This window comes from Seriola lalandi, unplaced genomic scaffold, assembly GCF_002814215.2.
Source record: "Seriola lalandi dorsalis isolate HSWRI2012SDOR001 ecotype SW California unplaced genomic scaffold, Sedor1 jcf7180002054163, whole genome shotgun sequence".
NCBI lineage: Eukaryota > Metazoa > Chordata > Actinopteri > Carangiformes > Carangidae > Seriola > Seriola lalandi.
The window spans coordinates 253,330-275,160 of record NW_019524716.1 but is presented as its reverse complement, the minus strand read 5'-3'; the positions used below and the strand labels follow the sequence as shown (position 1 = coordinate 275,160).

At 39.8% G+C, this 21,831-nt stretch overlaps 1 protein-coding gene across 1 annotated transcript in view; it reads right to left on the bottom strand.

Moving 5' to 3' along the window:
- gbe1b (glucan (1,4-alpha-), branching enzyme 1b) overlaps positions 1-20,809 on the bottom strand; it is an 88,813-nt gene extending 68,004 nt beyond the window's left edge. The window contains exons 1-6 of the mRNA XM_023403619.2: positions 20,598-20,809; positions 10,047-10,216; positions 7,190-7,305; positions 4,781-4,906; positions 3,544-3,679; positions 371-461 (exon numbers count right to left, since the gene is read on the bottom strand). Coding sequence (XP_023259387.1) covers positions 371-461; positions 3,544-3,679; positions 4,781-4,906; positions 7,190-7,305; positions 10,047-10,216; positions 20,598-20,695 — 737 coding nt within the window. The 5' untranslated portion in view covers positions 20,696-20,809. The remainder of the gene's footprint in view (positions 1-370; positions 462-3,543; positions 3,680-4,780; positions 4,907-7,189; positions 7,306-10,046; positions 10,217-20,597) is intronic.
- Between the last annotated feature and the right edge of the window lie 1,022 nt (positions 20,810-21,831).

Genomic DNA, 21,831 nt, shown 5'->3' with positions numbered 1-21,831 from the left:
ACCCTGACCTAACCACTCTCAGAAATGCAACCGAAGAAACTGCAACTGGTGCATCTGTTTCCAGTGCAGCCAGACAAATCGTGGGCTGAGAGGGGTTCATCGTTTTTGTTGCTCTTGAGGACGGGCAATGGTGTCGTCATGGTAACACTGAATTCATGCTTCTTGTCAATATATTGAATGAAATTAAATACATTTGATGTACATTTAGCTGCTATTGCTGAAACAATGCTGAAAATAAATAGCATAATAACAAAAGGGTCTACATATAACATCACTTTATTTGCTTAATGCGGCTTTATATCATGGCAACTATTCAATGAAAGCCGGTACAACATATATTATTCATGCTTCGAAGCTGACAAACGTTTACCTGGAAGCAGCAAAGTAGCTCGTGATCTGATACCCAAAGCTTGCATAGTAGGCGTGCTCCATGATAGCCATCAGCTGAATACAGTTGTAACCTAAATACAAAGAGGAGAGGGATAGAAAAAAGAAAAAGAATGTTACTATTCAAAAAGGTTCATATTGATTTCATGTGCTCAAAGCTTCCCTACCAGATTATATGCCTAACTCTGTGTTACAGATTGTAAATATTTCAGACATTCGCAGTGGGTAAACCACTAAATTATGTATGATCAGAAAATATGTGTGTGTTATACATTCTGTATGGCAGAATGATACAATATAGCTTGACATCCTGGTGCCTCTTTGTCATTATGAGCATTACATCCTTTCTATTTGGATAGACTCATTCCCTGCAATAACTGGAGGGGGTATTATTCTTGCCATCCCCCAATTTCTCTTAAAATAACACCCGCTGCTTAGATCACACACCAAACAACTGTTAAAAATGCAAATTATTCTTATTAATAATTCTTATGTGTGGGGTTGGTTAGCCACATGGGCTAAAACATGGAGATGTTTTTGAAGATTTAACTATATACTTTTACTAAGACAGACAACGTTAATTTAAAATTCTGCACCGATATACAGTATTCACAAAATTTACATTCATTTGAAAAAGAAAATGGAAATATTACAACTTGATACTATTTGACCCGTGACAGTCATATTGTATATATGAGCTCCAGGCATTTCCTTTTTGAAACAAGTTCTGGTATCCTAAAGACAAGCTGTGGCTACAGGGAAACACCAGCTATCAGAGTCAGGAGGTCATGTACAACATTTCAAAACGACCTAAGAAAACTGCTTCTATGAATAAGAGAACAACAGGCTTTTAAACTGCCACTGAGCACTCCAGAGGGAGGCCCTGTGGTTTTTCACTGTTGTGTGGAGCAGATTTATTTATTTATATCGCAGTTTCTTTTCAGGCTTGAGAGAGAAAAAAAGCTTTGGCTTCTGAAGGAGAGTGACAAAGCACCGGGGTGAGAGGAAGTTTCTCTTTTTTTATATTAATATATATATATTTATATATTTCTATATATATATATAAATATATATATACACACACTCTCTCTCCACAGTCAAGAAAATGAAATGGCAGGCAAAGTCAGCCGTCACTAGAGATGGTGGAGTTTAGCCTCCTGGAGAATTCTATTGTGCAGATTCCCTCGGCTGCTGCAGGTAGATTCTTTGACAGCATTTACTCTGGCAGTTTCCTTTCCCACTAAACAGGATGACACGACCAAGGAAACAGCATTTATCAGATTGCTCCTGGTTTGCTGTGCCAGTCATATCTGTGCCTATTAATAATGTCACTGCAGCAGCCTGTATTCAAATGCAAAATGATGCCACATCTCATATGAGCAGAATCGCAATCAAAGACATGGATCTGCTCCATTAGGTTAAAGTCATATTTGAATTTATTTTTTATAATGATTAGAGTTATTATATGAATATTAATCGCACGCCGCAGTTAATGAGTAAGAAAATTTGGTCAATAGCGAGACAAGATCACAAAAATGTTACAATAAAATGTTTCCAAAATTCAGTCTGTGTTGTTTTGAATGAGAATTTCACATTACGCTGTGTTTGATTAACTTCAATTCACCATGGTAAGGCACAGTTCTGGTCCAGAGATCAACTGGAAACAGACAACACATAAAAGAAAGAAAGAAAAATTAAGGCAAATTGAAAGAAATGCAATTTGTGGTGGACCGACAGACAGCCAGGCTGACTTCGCCATCCATAACGATGTTTTGCTGGCATAACTAAAAGTCACACTTACACTTAACAGTATTGGAAATTTTCAAATTTATCGAATAATTAGTTAATGTTTTAAATTTTGTGTTGCTGTCCAAACAGTTTGTCAGGCAGAGTTGTGGCTTGCCTCTTAATTTCTTTTATAAAAAAGCCAAAAAAATAAAAGTAAAGTCAAAATCTTGCCAAAATTCAAATTCACACTTAATTTAGATTTTTAATCGTTTCAACTCTCTTACCACATGGTTTTGTATTAATTTCACGAATACTAGATAACTATTGACTAACATATGAAGGAAAATGTTAACAGTCGCATTAACAGTCACAGTTGCCTGATGAATAGTTGTTTTTTTATCTGATAGAGTTGATGGGAAAAAGAACAGTTCTGTTTATACAGACATTACAGACAACGTTGAATCACATCACGATATTCAACAAATAAATTGTCTGAATCTTGTATAATTAAACCGAGAATAGCAGCAACAGCCGGTGACACATAAGCAGAGGTTCAACCAGTCAGTCAGCCCACTGTCAAGTCCAGACGTCCAAAAACTCAAATCAGAAGTGAGTCAGGCGGAACAGAAAAACATATCATTATGTATTTAGAGAAATACTTTGTTTTATTTATTGTTATAAAACTAAATCTGACAATTTATCATGATATAAAATTCAGCTCATCTCATCTCACCCTAAGTACAAGTCTGTATAATTTGTTTTCCTGAACGAAACAAGATGCAGGAAGACGCCTTTTCTCCACTATTGGCTGTCTGAGTTCAGATCATGGAAATGGAAACAAGTTGTCAGTTTTGGAGCCATAACTGCTGTGTGGTGTGACTTGTGCTGTGCTGTCCAATGGTCAGTGATCCCTTCAGGTCATGCCAGTAAACAGGATGTTGACTTGCTGATGTGGTTTTGTGCAGAGGGAGTGTGACAGGTCTGCCACTGAAAATGCTGCTGGTGGAGGAACAGTTGCACTCATGGCGTGGCATGTGTGTTGGGTTATGGAGCAGTGTTGACGGAGATGGCACAGGACACTGGCAGTTATTTAAAAAAAGAAAAAAAAAAAAAAAAAAAAACAGCTCTCGAACCCCTTAACTATTGTTTTTCCAAACACCCCATAGCTGAATCAGATTTGATGCGTAGGGAGGTATATACAAACATCACCTTAATGCTTCCCTTCCTCTCTGTTCGAGGCTGGAGAAGATACAAAATGTTCTCAGGTTGAGTCAGGAAAAGCTCTGACTGACATTTAGATGAGGAGGATCACAGCAGGACGACTGCTGTGCACTTTTTTATACAGACGTGAGTAACCAGCAAAACAAAAACGGGAGGCCAAAAGGGAAGAGAATAATGCCATAGAGGTACTGTGGTCTCATGTCTTACCCAGATCTTTTATACGAGGCAACACGTTTTTTGTGAAGTTGGTGTACGAGGCGATCGTCGCATCTGGTGAAGCGATGCCCACGTGCGCCTCGTATGTTCTCAGGCTCAAGGGCTTCTTTGGCCGAGGGTGAATTTGCTGGAAAGGAAACCAACATTAGACTGAAAATCATGACAGTCCAGCACTTTTTCCTAAAACTGCTAAAAATACAGTCCATTTGGTGAGTAATTATGAACCATAGTGTGGGTTTTTTGAATCTCTGCACCAATATCTTGCCACAGAGGCTGATAATAGTTCTGCACGTTAAATATTAAAAGATCTATGATTCACTATGTCCGAGTTACACAACGGGAGAGGGATTTGTTTTATACATCGAACAAATTTCCTGATGGCTACCCACCAGGCCTTGTGAGCCCGCTGTCTGAAGTACATGATTGCCACTTGTAAATAAAGCAAATATACGGCTAGTGAGAGAGCCTCTCTAATTAAAACGGTGGCAAATAACAAGCGATAAAGAAGGCAAGGTGGTCTTTAATAGCCTCTTGTTCTTTTGCTTGTGCACACTTGTGCCGAGGACATCAAATAGCACTGAGATACATTCAGAGCCTCTCAAATCAGCAGCATCAAGCAGCTCCCACATCAACAGTGGCCACAGCAGCTTTAGATTTGAGATGTAAGACTGATTTCAAAGGTAACTGCGTGCTCACAACAAATCAAATCAAAGAAGCGATGGAAGGGCCAGTACATTGGAAGCTATTTTAAAAGCTGAGACAGAGCAAAGTCAAATACAGTAGTTTAGAGACTTAACTTTTTTTTTCTTCTTTCAAATAAAATCATGAAAGTTGTGATGAGAATTTCACAATCAGACAAATTGTTTCACAAGAAAAATTTGCTCATTTTAAACTGATTTTTCAGTTTCCTGGCACCCAAAATCTGTTGTTCGCTGTTGCAACAAGACACCGATCATCGCCGCTCACCGCTCACATTAAAAAAAGGTCCTCTTGCAATCCTGACAGCTCAGAAAATGCTTCCAGTGGCAAAAAATAACCCAATCTCTCTATGAATCATTGAGCTGCACTAGTTTTTTTCTAAATCAAATTTTAACCAGATTTTTGTACTGACTTATTTACCAGTTTTAAAATGAAAAAAATAGACAAATAGATCTCTAAAAAAATAGTATGTAAAACAAGAAAATAAATGCTTTTTTTTCTTGTTTTATACATTCAAATACTAACTTACGATGTAAGGCTGAGGGGGATCCCAGTGCACCCAGTCGTAGATGACAGATTTATCATCCTTGGTCACGTATTTTGCCCACGGGGAGATCCTGTACAGCCGCTCACCTTCCTTAGTGTGAACGACCACCTGGGAAAATGAGACAAATGAGTGTTATGTTATAGGAAGGGCACTTAAACAATGACATAGAGAAGGGACGTTCAAAAGACATTACAGGCACTTCTACATAAGCTGAGAGGGAGGGGACACACACATTGTCTAATAAGCGAACAACGGATACAGACTACATGATACACATTGCAGCATTGGAAATCTGGATTGAAAAAGGACAGGAATCCCTCCTTCCTGTAGGATAACAGTGTGCAAACTAATGCAAAACAGAGAAAGTGATGCAAAAGTAAAAGCATAATTGCAAAAATAAGCCAGAAATAACAGCCCTCTAGTTTAAGAGGAGGTTTCAAGGTCCTGTGTATATTTCTGTCCCTGGATGTATGGGATTTTAATGTCAGCATATATTTACATCTTCCAGCCATGAAATGCTTACATCATAAAAACTGTGCAGTTACTCCCCATCCATTATACAGAAGAAATGGTGCAGATTGTTCAACCAATAAACCAAACATTTTTCAATATGTCAACATGAAAAGCGGCCCTCTTCCAGAGAGCAGCTGCCGGCTCTCTAACGCAAAACTCACAGCTCTAAAATTATTACACAGGGCTCTCGGGGGGCAATGAGGACATAATACGGTGTAGAGGACAAAAAGCTACGGTATTGACCAGAGAACCTGTTGTGTGGTGAATCTAGATTCAATTGTAATTATGTTGTGTGCAGCTTCTCCATTGGTTTTAACACAGCCACTCCGCTGGCCCATCTTGACAAGGGATTTGAGCCAGGGAGCAATTTAGAAAAACAGGAAATCTAAATCATTATCCTTTTGCCTCTCATCTATTATGTCTGCAATTCAAGATTGGAAGGGGGTTAAAAGTATAGTTTGGAAATCTAACTGACAAGTAACTTTGCCTCCATCAGCCAAATAAGAAAGGAGAAAGCCAGCGTGAGAGTTGGAAAGACCCACTAAGAAATCGATCCTGTAGTGTTACCCACAGTATGTGTTCACCCTGCTTTGTCCCCTGCAGGAACGGGCATTAGAACCCAACTAATTCTGGCTACTGTTGTGAAGTAATGACTGTTCCAATGCCACCTGCCTGTGAGCCATTGGCCAGACCCCCCTCTGGGGTTTTTTCATTATGGCCAGGCCACCTGGGGGTTAGCTGCCTGGCTCCCCTTATGACATGCTTCACAGTTTATAGGATTAGGAAAAGATAGTTGGATAAATGGACTGGCATAAAGCCTGACAGAGCGGTGGTCCTTCAGACAAATTGGCCAGCATTAGGCACATTAAAGAAAAATCAGACTGCTGGACAGGCTGAGGGGAACGTGGACAGGAAAAACAACTAAGAGCCAAGCAATTTGCGAGAAGTTAGGTGTGGATGGAAATCCGGGCATTCGATCGCTTAGATAAATCTTCAGTTCACTTCTTTAAAGTCTTGCACGCTTACAACCGAAAGAGCTCATTGTAAATACTGTACCCACAAAAGGACAGTGCTTGTTTATGGAGACAAATTGGGCCCCCGAACAAAGGGGATGGAAGGGCAAGCTGCTCTACATGAGAGTGATTGGAGCTAAGCTTGTGCTTCCACGAGGGAGTGCTGTGGAACTAATTCTAAAGTGGAGCTCACAGCAAGACAGCCATTCATAGGCAGCGGGGGTGCACAAAGAAAGGCCAGGTGCCAGCGTTTCCATCTGCTTCTTATCGTCCTTAGACTGACCTCCACTGACAATGGGAGCTGGGCAGGCTGTCCAGGGCGCAGGAGCGTGCCAACGATGACCCAGTCCCAAGGAGAGTGGCGCCGTGATGCCATCCATTCCTTGTCTGGCATCTCATTTCAGGATTATTTCTCATCCGTGCGGTTTTTTTTTCGGGGGGGGGGGAACAATGCATAATGGGCAGTGCGTCTTTTGCATTTAACCCTGATGAATTATTTACAAGAGCTAAAAACCAATCATCTACACCTACTGTGGCCTGTGTTCTGCACCGAGCAAACATGGCCCAGTGTCCTGAGGGACACGTGTCGCAGATGGGAGTTGAAATAAAAGCCATCAGTGGGACTCCTCAGGTGTATTTACCCTCCACTGTGCAGATTGTGTACATACAGTAATCTCCCTTCTGCGCGCTGTGAGTATGACATGTTGTTGACGGCGACACGCCAGGTTTTCATCGGGTTCATAAGACAACCACACATGACAGGGAATCTCCCTCGCACATTACAGTGACAAGTTCCCAGGCCGCCAAAGCACGATGACACCTACTGAGGGAGTGAAGATAGGCATGAAGATGTTCTGTTCTCTACCTTGAGTTTGGTCTTATGAGTCACAGCTGGAGACTTGTCATACTTAGCCGGCAGAATCAGTTCCCACTTGCCAAATTCTTTCTTGGTGTAGGGGTTGGCGAATTTGTTCCAGTCATCTATGGGTGAACACAGAGGGGATTTAAACACATTAAATTAAGAGGTTTACAACACAGGTCCAAACATTATTTCTGATTAGCTCAGCCCTGATCAAAGAGAGCCACATGATCATAAATGACAGCACCCAAGTCAGTACATGAATCTCTCCCTCCCTTTGGTATCCTGTGGCAGGACGTGACCACAGAGCGGGTGAGTAGAGAAAAGTCTGAAAAAATACCTACGTTTTAAATAAAGGTTTTTTTCTACCTTATTTGTCACTTTGGGACTCCTCGGATCTACAAGTGAGTTCTTGACCCCAAGGTTGAAAATCCCTGTAAAATATGTTGTCTCCATTTTGTACTGCCAATGTGGAAATTAGCCTGGCACAGTTTTAATGCGCTAAGATGATCAAAACAAGGCTCATATTACACAACTGAGACGTATGTATTATTTATTTAAAACCTCTACATGTGCGTAATTTTTATGTGATTACAGCTTAAAGTCTTTCTTGATTTTACAACTAGTAGTCACCAAAGATAGGAATATTGAAATCCAACCACGGGGGTTTTAATTATTATTTTTTTTAATTGCAAATAAAACTTTAACAGTTGCATTCTTGATTATTACAGCAGTGTGTTGCCACTTTACCTCGTGCTAACAAGCAGCTTGTAGCTGATACCCGCTACTGTGGCTTTTGCTCTATTTCAGCAACCCCATGTGGTCACAGGGCCTCTTTATTTTTCTGACTTCTACACTCACTCTTCACACAGTTTGGCACGCTCTCTCTCTCTCACTCTTTCTCTTTTACGTAATTCTTCCTTGTGGGTGCAACGCTCTCCAGTTTCCTGAGTTTTGCAACAGTGAGTAAAGCAGCAGGCTAAAAGAAAAACTGATAAAATATCACTTGACTGCTCATTGAATTACATCTTTGAGTGAACAACAGAGAGGCGTTACATTCATAACCTGCTGATACCACATTACTGGCTGCCATTGACTGACAGGAATATATCACGACACAAAAAACATTTATCAGAAAGTGACCACTTTGGCATGTCAATTTAGGACGTTGTTTATATTCAGTAATCCATATCTGCTTGCTATTCATGAGCGAAAACAAGGGCAGGATAGGAAATGAATCACAGGAGATGTTCCAGAAGTGACCGGGCACAGCACCAGCACTTTTCACAGGCAGGCCCGAGTCATATTTTTTCACAATTTATTTATCTTCCTATGCTTAAACTCCTCTGAAAAAATACAGTGCATTATGCATCCAACCTGCACCATATTCATGACTAGGGCTGCTGGGCTGTTTCCACATTTACTATGAAATTGAAATCAAATAATATGACTGAGCCGTGTCAAAATATAATCTCTCACAGAATTGAAAGTTGGAATTGAGCTGCTGCCCAAGGTCCTGAGAAGATAATTAAAAAAGGAACAGGAATAATGCGGAAAGTGGGAATGGCAGCAACACAACTAACTAGCACAAAAAAATGTGTAGGGACAATAAACAAATTGACAAATCTCTGGTTTTGCACACTGCATCGGTCTGAGGATATTACTATTAGCATTTGCTCTCCTTTATCATTACCTGCAGGGTGTCAGCTCAGACTAGCTGTGGCACAGAGGTAAGTATTTGTGCTGAGGTGGGGGATGGCACACGGTATCTGAGTTATGTGCACCGGGCGGAAATCTTTCACCTTGTTATTTTTTTTTCTATTATTACATTTTTTGTATTTTGTATTTGTCCGGTGAGAGTAATATATTGCTACTGGCATGTCTAACAGATCTCAATGCATTAATAAATTTGATAAAGGAGAGAAAAAAAATGACACTTATTGCATGTATTACCTTGTATATCTATTTGATAGATGAAAGCAAGTCTCATTTAATCTTGTTAATGATGATAAAAATAAATTATTTTGCTGCATTTCCACAGCCCACATTAACCGAAAATAACACTCAGAAGACTATTAACCTGAAATTACTTTCAAAGTTGGGACTGGAGGGGATAGAGATTTCAGTGCAAACACAGAGGTTGCACTCTCTCAACAACTTTGTAGGCGATGATGAAATAACCAGCTACTAAAATATTAACAAACACTCCCACATTCAAAAGAACCCCCTTCAGTATGCAAGTTTATCCTGTGTAATCAATATTTTCCACATTTCCTACTCCCAGGTTGATTGATCAAAAGGGCAGATACCCTTGTACCACAGTCTGCTGTGCTTTTTCTTAATTGTTGGCCCTTTTGTGTTCAGGAGAGAAGTGTCAAATTTCTTATTTAACACACCGTGAAGATACGCAACCTTTGTGTTTGCACTGAAATCTTTTTCCTCTCGGTCCCAACAGTGTCTGTAACTTAATATTTAAGTATAATTTCCTTTTTAATAATCTGATTTATTATTGCAAATTGATTGCTTTTGTAGAACTGGAATGAAGAATACCTTGATCTATCAGCCTGCCACATGCTTCTTCAAAACATAATGAGGACGGCCTGCTGTGCCACGAAGAAATGAAGATTTCCCAACACAAAAACACTCCCTACTTTGTACAAATAAATTAATTGTGAAAAAAATTTGTCGGTTAAAGCTGCAACTTTCAGCTTTAATTTCAGTGTTGTAGGAACTGCAGCACCTTTAAGAGTGGAGAAAATGAATGAGCAGCGATAAAATTCAGTGGAAGCTTTGAGGAAACAACCTGGATATCACGCTGGTGTCATGTTGTTCAGGAGCTGACAGTACTCCTCAGGCTACTTACTGAAGTCACCAGTCAGGAAGAGGGCCTCTGCAGCCGGAGCCCACTCTTTAAAGACCAGGCAGTTGTCAGGCAGTCGCTGCACGCCAAAGGTCCTGTAGCTGCGTGTGAACTGGTCAAAGCCACCCTCTGCCTCTTCCAGCTGTACAAGCTGCTTCTGTAGCAGCTCATACCTTCAAACCAGAGGGAACACACACACACACACACACAAAACTGCATGAATTTGGTGGAAAATCCGCCATTGGATACGCAATCCGCTGGATACATTCAATGTTATATATCATCTCTCAGTGATGTTGAATAGATTTCAATTACTTTGCAGTGAAGTGATTGATTTTCGTGTATGTGTGTGTGTGTGTGTGTGTGTGTGTGTGTGTGAATTTCCATTGCATCACGCTGTCTTCTCTTTTACTTTAGTTGGCACTGTCCACACTGTCCCCTTTCCCAGAATGCTTTGATTTGAATGACATCCTTTCCAAGAGGTCCATTTGCATTCAGGTCTGGGTGTTAGCGAAACAACAATACCAAAAGAAATAATGTTTCACCAGCTTTCTGTCTCTATATAAGTAAATATAGTGAGTCCAAGATTTGATAATTTGATTCTGAGTTATTGACATAAAACCTGATCACTGTTTCTTATTTATCTTAATTATTTAATTATGGATTTATCATTATTGTGAAGTATTCATATAATATTATAATTTACAGATGGTAAATTATAATTTATCTCATTACCATATAACGGCTACAACACTCCACAGGAGGGATAACAGTGGAAATTATAGTGATATTGTTTTTGTTCTGGTAAGCACAATGGCAACACAAGATGTTGACACGCGCACACACACACACACACACACACACACACACACACACACACACACACACACACACACACACACACACAACATATCACTAAACAACTAGTTATCAAATTAAAATTACTGGGGAAGAAGATATGAATCAGTAATTACCGGTAATGCCACCATTACCGGGGAAAAAAGCAGCCTCTCTATTGTACAGTGTCAGTGTTATCACTTACTACTCAGAATACAGCAGTGGAACCAATTTTCAAAATCATTGGTCACACTACAATGCCATTCCGACACAAACAAAAATCTATTTCACTGAGTAATTAATTATTTCCACTAAGTTCTGTGTAATGAATGGTCTTAAATTTATCAGGGTGCACAATTTTTAAATAGTTTACAAACTTTAACAGTGGAGTTTTCCTTTAAGGCAGCCACAGGAAGTAGGATGATTAATCAAAATTCTTTCCTTGAATGATGATGAATGGAAACAGGCCCTGGACTCTATGAACTGAGCTTCCATACAAACATGAATAAGCACTTTAATGATAATGTTTCTTATGTTTTCAATACATTAAGTACCTTACCTGTTGTTCCACTAAAAGTCTGATTTAATAAGTGAACACCACCAGAAGAAAGACAAGAAACAGTTGAAATATTTGTGTACTGTTTTTATGTGTTTGAAAAGGCTCCTTTGTTTGCACGTGTGCAACTTTTCGAAAATATCGCAGCAAATGCAGTGGAGCGGCGCACAGTGCTGTATCTTAATGTTTCCATGCTAACATTATCTCTTTTAGGTCCCACCTGAGGATGCAAACCTGCCTCATTCCCTCAAGAATGTGCAACTGCAGGCACATCCTGAGAGATAAACCTCAGTCCGTTACCTTCAACTGGGAAGGATAGACTAACTACTTTGCAATTTATCTCACTTAAGTTCCTGCAGCCAGCTGGTGTCCATATCAGATTCCCTCTGGTACAGAAAGCCTCTTTCAGCCAGCTGAGTTAAGTGCACTCTCTCCCCAATAGCCCTGAAGCCAAGCTCAGACTGGCCTGTGAATGCCCTGGGGCTAGTGATGATGGGCTGAAGTAACAGCGCGATTTCTCAGCAGCTGCTCCCTGTGTTGAGCGCAGTGGATACAGACAGTGCTTGCCAAATGTAAACCTTTAAAGTCCAACCAATGCTGCCACATGCCTCCTTTGCCACTTTGTCACCATTTCAAGAATATGCTGAAAGGAATGACAAAGGCAGGATTCACTTAAGGGCAGAGCTGCACTGCCACAGTATTAATAGGCATGAAAGTCAAGCCTATGATTAGAACAAATGAGTTCCAGGGGGGTGGACCAGAGGGAATAGTGAGCCAAAATCCTGTATGCAGTATTCACCGCACACCTCTTGTGTCTGCTTCCACTTGAGATTACAGCAAGGAGGCAAAATCAAGACACACATCACAAATGAACTCGTCTACGAAGACAGTTAATTTCAGAAAGTCATTAACAGAGTTGGAGCTATAAGCAAAATCAAAACTTTCATTTATTTTCCTATCCAACTATAAACGGAGGAATCTCTGCCTGTGTGCATTTCGATTCTCTCGACAACCACTCATCCGATAAACTTAAAGTTTTTTTGGATGCGCAGTTCTCGAGAAAGCTTCAAACATTGTTTTCCTATATGTTACTCAACATGAAAAAAAGGCAGAACTACACAGCAAGGGCATTCCTCTTAGCTAGTTTTTGACAATCAGACAAAGTCTAGAGCATCCATGCTTTCCTCTGTATCCTTATCTACAAATTTCTATGATGTTCTTTGTGTGTCTGTGTTCTACCCTTGCACTGATGCCACAGTTTAATGTACAGTTTACTACAATATCTAGCATCAGACTGCACAGGGTACCCATAGGCAACATGGCCATAAAACACTCTCCCATCAAGCAGCAAAGAGCAGAGCTTCAGAGTGTGACTGTTTCATCACATATGGCAAATATGTCAACTTTTTTTTTTTCACCAGCACAAGCCCTGAATTCCTAATAAAGTCAGTGAACTGGAGTTCTGGTAATAACTGCTGTCTTCCTGTCTTCAACCCAAACCAACCTATTTCTTAGTGTGTATGTTATGATATCTTTAAACTTACTAAAGGCAATTTTGCCATGATGTGATGTAAAGATTAACATTAACCAAACAAACAAACTACAACACAAAAGACTGAAATACATGCATTTTAGAGTATCACACAAACACAATCCTTATGTGGGCCAAATGTAACAATACAGCAGGAAAATAATTTATCTCAGTTTTATAGTACTCTGCTTCTATCTTCTCTTAAAGACCATTTATTTGACTATAACCTCTCCCAAACATTTCTCTGTGATTATACCACCTTTAAAACCACTCTCCTGGAATAACTAGTTGTTTGGTGTGTGTTGCTTTCAGGCCCAGTGTCTTTCTGAAAACACCACAGGAAGTCACCAGAGTCAGGATTTTAAAATCCCACATATAGTTGCTTCAAAATAATAGACATCTTTAAAGAGCCAAATCTATCAGTGATATATTGAGAACCTTGAGAACTCAGAACCAATAGTTCCTAACAGGACACTGCATTCAACTGCTCTCAAATGTACATGTGTTCCCCAATTACAAGTTGAACACATGAAAACACAAGTTCAGAAGACCAACTTGTTAGCAAACAATTGCTCATTTACATACCCAGCAGATATGGAGTAACATTATCATTTATTTGAAGTCGTACATGACAAGAAACACTAATAATCCCTGTGGCCAGAAATTACAAAGGACATTTGTCCTGTCCCCTATTGAGTGGTAATAGAACAGCAGGAGATTATAGATGTGAGTCACAGATTTCAGCCCTGGCTCTCCTATCTCTTGGTCTGGGTAACTGTTCTTTATCGACAAAGATAGGGAAGAAAATATCATATGGCACAACTGAGCTATTATAGCAACATTGTAAGTGACAGACATCAACTTCCTGTTGAATAACCGAATCAATTCAGTGTCAGACAAATTTCTGCGTCTTCTCAAAGTTAATACAATAGAACTCAGACATCTTGTTCTGAAAAATTTTAGTAGCTTCGAATTGGATCCCGTTGATACACTTTGGTGGAATTCACAAATTTGTAAGTGGAAAATTTCTTCTTGTCCCAAAGTCATCAATTGAGATTAAGATTAAGAAGGCACTAAAGGATCTTTGGAGAAAGCTCTCTAAAAGAGAAAACCCAGGCTTAGAAGGCTCAAGAGAAACCTAATCAGTTGGCAAAAAAATCTCCTGAAAATCAAAGCTAAGGTTCAGGATGTGCTTGAGAAGGTGGGTCAGTAAAGATCTGATCAAGAAGACTCTCCTGGATAAGAGAAATGAGGCTCGGAAACAGCAGGAGAGACTTGACTTAAGCTCTGAAGCACAGTGAGGAGCAGCAGAAGATCAATCATCTGCAGAAGCAGGAGAAGATATTCCCTTCGCAGGGCCACAGATGAGGTCAAGCAAATGCTGCAGGAGAAGAAACTGGAGTGGGCTAAGAAGAAGAGCAGCATGACGTCCAGGCTGGACAATCTGGGGACAAAAAGTGCACTAAGAAAAGTTCTTTCCACACCTGGCCTCAGCAATAGACAACCAGTAGTACGATTTAAAGCCTGACATTCGGCGGGAGGATCTCTCTTTGAATTGTCTTTCAGAGGTTGGTGAGTTTGCATTTTAGAAAACTAGGGCTGGCTTGAGAACCTTTGCTCAATTTTTTATGTGAAAATTGACTGAACAAAAAATCTTTACTTGAGTCAACAAATTCCACAAACCCCCTTTGTCTTGTCGTATAGTTCAACGAATAAAAAAATCAAATAATTCCTGGCTAGTATTAATGCTACAGAAATTTTTCATTTCTCTACAGCTGACACAGTCTCTGTGTCTAACATTAACTGGCTGAATGGGATAGATGCAGAGATAGAGAAACTATAACATTTTGTTTGGAGATATGGGTCATCTGTTCATAAATGAGAAATTTCCAAACGAGGTTTTGTGATTATATAAAGAAGTCACAGTTGACCAGTAATATCTAATTTTTCTGTGTCACTCTGCAGTCAGTGAGCACTTTATTGGCAACAACATACTATTACTGGGTAGTTCCACCCTTTGACATGATGCAACACGACATTTCTGCAGATATGTCAGCTGCACATTCATGCTGCAATCTTCCGTTCTACCACATCCCAAAGGTGTTCTACTGGATTCAGGTCTGGTGACTGAGGAGACCACTGAAGTTCACTGAACTCATTGTCATGTTCATGTTAGACAAATTTTGTCTAGTCTGATGCTAGATATTGTAGTAAACTGTACATTAAACTGTAGCATCAGTGCAAGGGTAGAACACAGAAACACAAAGAACATCACCACCACCATTTTGTCTGTGGATTCATGCTGTTGACACCAAATTCTGTCCAGTTTTGGTGTGCCCACAGCCACAGATTTCTGTCCCTGGCTGACAGGAGCAGAACCAGCTGCTGTTGAAGCTCATCCATCTCAAGGTTCAAGATCTTGTTCATTCTGAGATCCTTTCCTGCTCACCACAGTTGTAAAGAGTTACCATAGCCTCTGTGTCAGCTGCAACCAGTCTGACCGTTCTCCTCTGCAGGTTCAGAAAATACTCAAACTCATCAGACACCAACAATCACCATACAATCAAAGTCACTGAGATCACATTTTTTTTCTTCATTCTGATACTTGATGTAAACATTAACTGAAGCTCCTGACCTGTATTTAAATGATTTTATGCATTGCACTGCTGCCACATAATCAGCCGATTGGGTAAATGCATGAACAAGCAGGTGTTCCCAATAAAGTGCCCAATGAGTGTATTTTTCAATATCCATCTAGCACAACCAAAGCCTACATTTCTAAATCACACTGTAAAACTTTATGCATCAACAAACTTCTGAATTACCCAGTGTTTCACAGGTCAACACAAGTTCAAATGACTTGGTGAACAAGACATTTGTAAGTGAGCATTTGATAATAATGATCAATACTTATTCACAAATATCCAACAATCTTTTTTAGTACTCCCATTAGAAAATTTTGTTGCAGCATCAAGGCAAATCAATTGATCAAATAAATTATGTTCCCTAAGCTCTCTCCTGTCCGCGCTCCCAAGCATGTCTGTACAAATCACCCTTTCAAATGTAGGTCTTTCAAAAATACCCATTTAAGCATAACTGTTTGTTAGCTATGATCTTAAAATTCTTCTAATTATTTTTAAGGACAGGCATTGGCTGGTCCCCTGGTAGTGCTTTGCTGGCCACTCTAAGGTTAAAAGAAAGGAGGCCCTTTGCCTTTGCTGCCAGGGCCCCTAGACTTTGGAACAACCTGTGGAGATTAGACTTGCAGAGTCAGTTCCCCATTTCATTACACTTCTTAAGACACATTTTTATTTAAAAAAAAAAGAAAAAAAAGAAATGTACTGGGTGATGTTTATTTAAATTTCATTTAAATTCTAATTTAAATTGTTTGTCTGGTTTATATTAACAGTTATAACGCACTTTGTTACCTGTACTGAAAAGTCATTATTATTATTGTTATTATTATCATTATTATTATTATTATTATATAAATGAATTTGAACTTATAACAGTCAAATTAATCAAAAAATCTAGTAAATGAGAAGAATTATTCTGACAACTCATTATTCAAATGGGAAGCTTTGCATTAGATAGACAGGACTAGAGGGGAAGAAAAAGCTGGGCTCATTTGGGGTGACTCAGAGTTTGCATCTGGTTATTATACAGTCAGAGTCAGAAAGAAACACAGCTATTAGATATTATAAATCCATGTGATGTCATGCTGATAATATCAAAAGTTAAATCAGCTAGACTCTCCAGTTGACATCTGGCTGTTATATTGATATCATATCACAACTAAATTACAGTCACAGTTTAAAATCTTCAGTCATGATTACAGACCACCCTTTAAAACTCTCCCCACAGACGAGCTGAAGTCTGTAACCTGTTCATACACTCATTGTTAGACAATCGGAGCGTCTAAATTCAGAATGAATATTCAGGTCTGTTGTGTTGTGTATGACTGATGGTGACAGCAGAAGCACAGAGGTGTCAGGACAGTCTTGCATGAGCCTGGAGAAACACAAGTAGGATCAAGCATTTCAGCGTCCTGACCTCAGCTTACCTAAAGGTCCTCCATACAGCCCAGCAGCAAGGTGACTTTCAAATAATGTCATTAATGTCAGTCTATGACTAACTGCATTAATGAGGGTAAAGAAGGACCTGAGCATTTGCAGATAGGTTGACTGATGAAAGCTACAATTCCCTGCTTACTTCCCCCCTCTTCTTGACCCTGAAGCAGCGCGATGGGAAAATAAATGTTGCCAAAGCTACCCTTAAAAAGAAGCTATCTAAAACATTAATTCATTATAATTCAACAAGCAGTTTCAGAAATTTAATCCAGTAATTCCAATAATTCCTATTAACCAAGGAACTGCAGGCTGCCTTTTTCCCACTTATCTTTAATTCCTGTTTTTGAGCTCATTACTCTTCAGTCAGAGCACATGCATTGGTAGTTATCACTTCAAAGTCAATAATCAGTTTAGCTTTAAATATATTGCATCACCAGCACAAGCATGAGACTAAGACTTATTGCGATATTTTCACTTTGAAATAAGTTGTGATGACATACTCAAATCTTTGCAAAAACTCTTTGCTGTAATAAGCAGCAGTCCCCGTGCTCCCTGCTTTCATTTGGTCCAATTTAGGAGATACATGGTGCCATGTGCTGCAAAATCCTAGCAGCACTTCCTGCATACTTGCGCAACAGGAAGGGTAAATAATGAAGCATGTCAATAGAGCACTGTTCACTGGGGCTGTAACCTACGTGCACCATCAACGGTTGTTTTCACAATCAATCTGAAACTAGGATCCTGATAAAATAAAATAAGAGCTGCCTGCAGCCACGAAATAACTAAGTAGAATGGGAGGTTTGCAAAATATGCTGGAATAATTCTAACTGTCTTGAGCATACCGGCTGTATCGGGTGTGAATCAAAGTTCAACAAGCCTGTGATATGGGCAGCCTTGAGCCATGACATGCGGCGAAATCTAAAGAATCTTTGTGTGTGGTCATAAGTCTTCTGATAAGCCAGCTGAATTCTTAGCACTGTGCAACTCAGTGAGGGGACTCAGCATGACGCCACAGCCTGAGAAAGCTCTTGATTTCTATGCCTGTTTTCATGATATGGTGCTTGGACGCTGGGCCTTAGAACACCATGGGGCTTACCAAGAATTAACCTTCACACAGCAGTGATCCTACATGTAAAATAATTTATGTGCAACTTTCATCAGTGAGACAGGTGTTTGAGACACGTCTAGAGCTCGGTGAAGCCTAGCAATCCCAAGCTGTGTCTGAGATGGAACTGACACGCTCATCTCTCTGGAAGGCTAGAGCCCTGCTCACATGTTTCAAATACAAAGCAGGTGGTCCCTTACCTGCCACATTAAAGACAAGATCTGACACGGTAATGAAAATGGATAAAACTATATGGCGCCTAAGCATAGTTTTAAGGCCTAATTTCAGGGACGAGCCAACAGTGAGCAGGTACTGCAGCGACGTGAACTGCAGATCATTATCACTGTCGGGCTGTAAGTAAAAAACATTACGCACATTTTTTCTTTTTTAAATCCAGCAGGTAAGGCTAATTTGACATGAGATGGGGAGTTGAGCTGAAGAACTGCACTCATTTTGGGAGCCAGATGGCCTTCTATTCAGAATTTAGCTCACAGGATGCGTTCAAGGATTATGAAATCAGCATTGCGTTATCATTAACTTGAGCATTTTGTTGCAACTCAAGTGATTGTGCAGTTTTCTAAAGTGCATCCCTTTATTCCAGTACAGTCTATAATCTAGTTAGAGCTCATGGATATCTAAAAGACACAGGAACCAAAAGCAAATGTATATAAGTCAAATTAAAAAAAAAAAAAAAAAAAAAAAAAAAGGGTGAGATTGCGTCATCTGTTGAGTGACACAGAGGTTCTATTTACTTTGGGGGATAAGACTAGACACAAGGTCAGTGCATTTACCAATGAGGGACACATGCTGGTTCTTTTCAGGTCAACATAAGGTACGCAGTTGAACACATTTTTATTTAAAACACAGATTTGCTTCAGTGTTCACAATAAGCAAATACCCACTTTAAAATTCCCTGTAAATATTCACTGTATTATTTGGCATCCTTTGGGTGAGAAAAGTGGCAGGGAATAAACAGGCCTAAGGGTCGCTGAATTGACTAATTAGCAAAACTGATGTTTATGAAATTCAAGTTCAGTTAATTAAAACTGATTCTATTAAAAGGTTTTGTATATTTTGTCTCTCCTGGGTGCCTATTTTCAAATGTAATCATGGCATGTGAATATGTTTGGTGAGCTGACATAATGCTCTCAAAATCGTGTTACAAGGAACTGGGATAATTTGACAAAAAAAAAAGGAAAGGAAAGGAAAAATCCATAGTGTATGAGCGTATATGTAAAATCAGGTACTTTGCATTCCAAGAAAAGCTTCTATAACAAAGGTTATGATATAAAGTAGGATTCTGGTTCATTTACAACCTGTGTGGCTCTAACTGAAAATAAAATAAATCTCAAACACAGCTATTAAGACATTTTCCAGAGAGCCAAAAAGGCTGCTATATTATTTATCAGAACTTTCCGCTTTGGTTTTTTTCCATTACTGGCATAAATATATGACTCAATTAAAAACATGCATCATGCAAACATATTCTAGTCTTATGTGTAGTATGATACCATCAACCATCATAGTTCTGGCAAGTGCGGGAAAATGTGATTGGAATTTATGATGGAAATAATTCCAGATTAATAAATGCAATAGCACACACACACACACACACACTTAACAATCACTCATACCACACATACAGCGTCAGCTACTTAAGACTTCCACCCAAATAATTAATTTGTATGGAGGCCAAATCGAGGCTGAAGGGGAAAATCATGCAGCATATGAGTACTGCATAAAGTCAATTAATGTCTGAGAGGTTATTTATATTGCAAAGCCTTTCACACTGCACGACGCAAAGCAATCAACTACTGTACAGTACGTGCTCCAAGTTGGAAGCGTCAGAAACTCTGGATTTTAATCCAATTTTAAAAACACAATTTAGGATAATTGATGCTTCGATAACAACCAGGCCAGACAATCAGAGCAAGAAAGCTATTAATGAGGACCGAGGCCTGCAGAAAGCAAAGTGCGTTGTTATGCTGGACCACAGTGATGCACCAGCTCAGTCTGACCTCACGACGCAACGTAGACGTCACCTGACCGAGGAACATATCCCTACTGTCAAACATAGGAAGTTGAGAGACGACTCAACTTCGTCAGTAATTTGTCACATAAAATGAAAAGGCTCTCTGTTAGCGGTTCATAAATAAGATGAACACTCTCTAAATGCTTTTTATTCGGCAGTCTGGGGAAAAGGGGGGCGGAATAACAAGCTAGCTGCTACGCATGAGAGGGGGACGCAACTCTGTTCGACCTCCCCTAATTCAAAATGTCAAACCTGAGCACAGAAGGCTACTGTCTGGTGTTGCGAACGTCGTTTTTTGGTTTCTGTGTGTTTTATTTCAAGACACAAATGCCAGATTAAGCCTGGCCTCTCCGTTAGCTTCACCGGGGACTGATTTTAACGACACACCGTGACAAAAAACCGCCGTTTAAGCCGTGTTTTTACCTCCTCTTGAAGTCCTTCTCGTACTTTTTGAGATAGGGATCCATTTGGAGAAGGCAGCTGAACTCAGGAATTGTAACATTATCCTCTAGGTCTGCCATGGTTTCTTCAGACGAAACCAATCGAGCACCGACTGCTGCTGCCCGGACCTCTCTGACAGTGACAGCATGAACAGAGGAAAGGCATGTGCTGTGTGAGCGGGGTTTTGGTATCCACAGACAGCAGCGAATCAGGCTGCTTTCACCCAAGCCCGTCCCATCACAATCACAGCGGGTCAGAGATAAGAGAGCCGAGCCGTGCCGTGCTGAAATACAGTGTAACTTTAAGATGACAGCGGAGGAAGCATCTGGCGCGTCAGAGGAAGGTGACTCGCATTATATGCAGATGTGCACTTTTGTAGGCTGTTGCAAAGAGAACTACAGTGTCACACACTTACTGAGAATTCACATCAAGGAACATTGACTTAAAACTCTTTAGCAGCATTATATTATGATTTGCTGTATATCTTATGGTATGAATGTGGGATATGGTGTGCTTTGACCTTGGATGATCAGTCCATCTGTTTGTTCAACACTTTGGTCCACAGCAACATAAACTACTGGTTTGATTACAATGGCATTTTGTATGAATATTTATAAGCAGTGTTCCTAAGGATTTTGGTGACCCTATGACCTTTATTCTAGTGCCACTGTCAGCTTAAACTTTTCCAGGTCCAGGGCAACATGCCTGACCACTTTGCCATAAATTGTGGTGCAGATATTCACGATACCCCAGATGTGTTTTTTTTTTTTCTAGAGCCACCATCAAGCTACAATTTCCATTTAAAAAACTGAATTTTCTGACCATCTTCATTCCTCACACAGGGTTGCCCATTTTCATTTTCGACACTCCGTGAGTCTGTCACCTTCCAACCAAAATGTCATCTTCACACACCAGACCTCTCACAATCCATAGGGCAGATTACAATTAAATTGACTGACTGTTTTTTGGGGGTTTTTTTTGTCCAACTCTGTTATAATGTGAGGTGTAATGAACAGTGCAGCCTCTCGAGGCCACTACTGGGGCTTTAGACCTTTAGTCTTGTTGAGCTGAGTTACTATAATGAGTAGCTGTCATAATTTTTATGAAAGTCATTTATTAGTGACATTTTATTCAGAGCGAGTTGAAGATTAAAAATGTAGCTTTCTACAAAACTGGCTTTATTGTAAAAGTGAAATGGTAATAGGCCATGATGCAT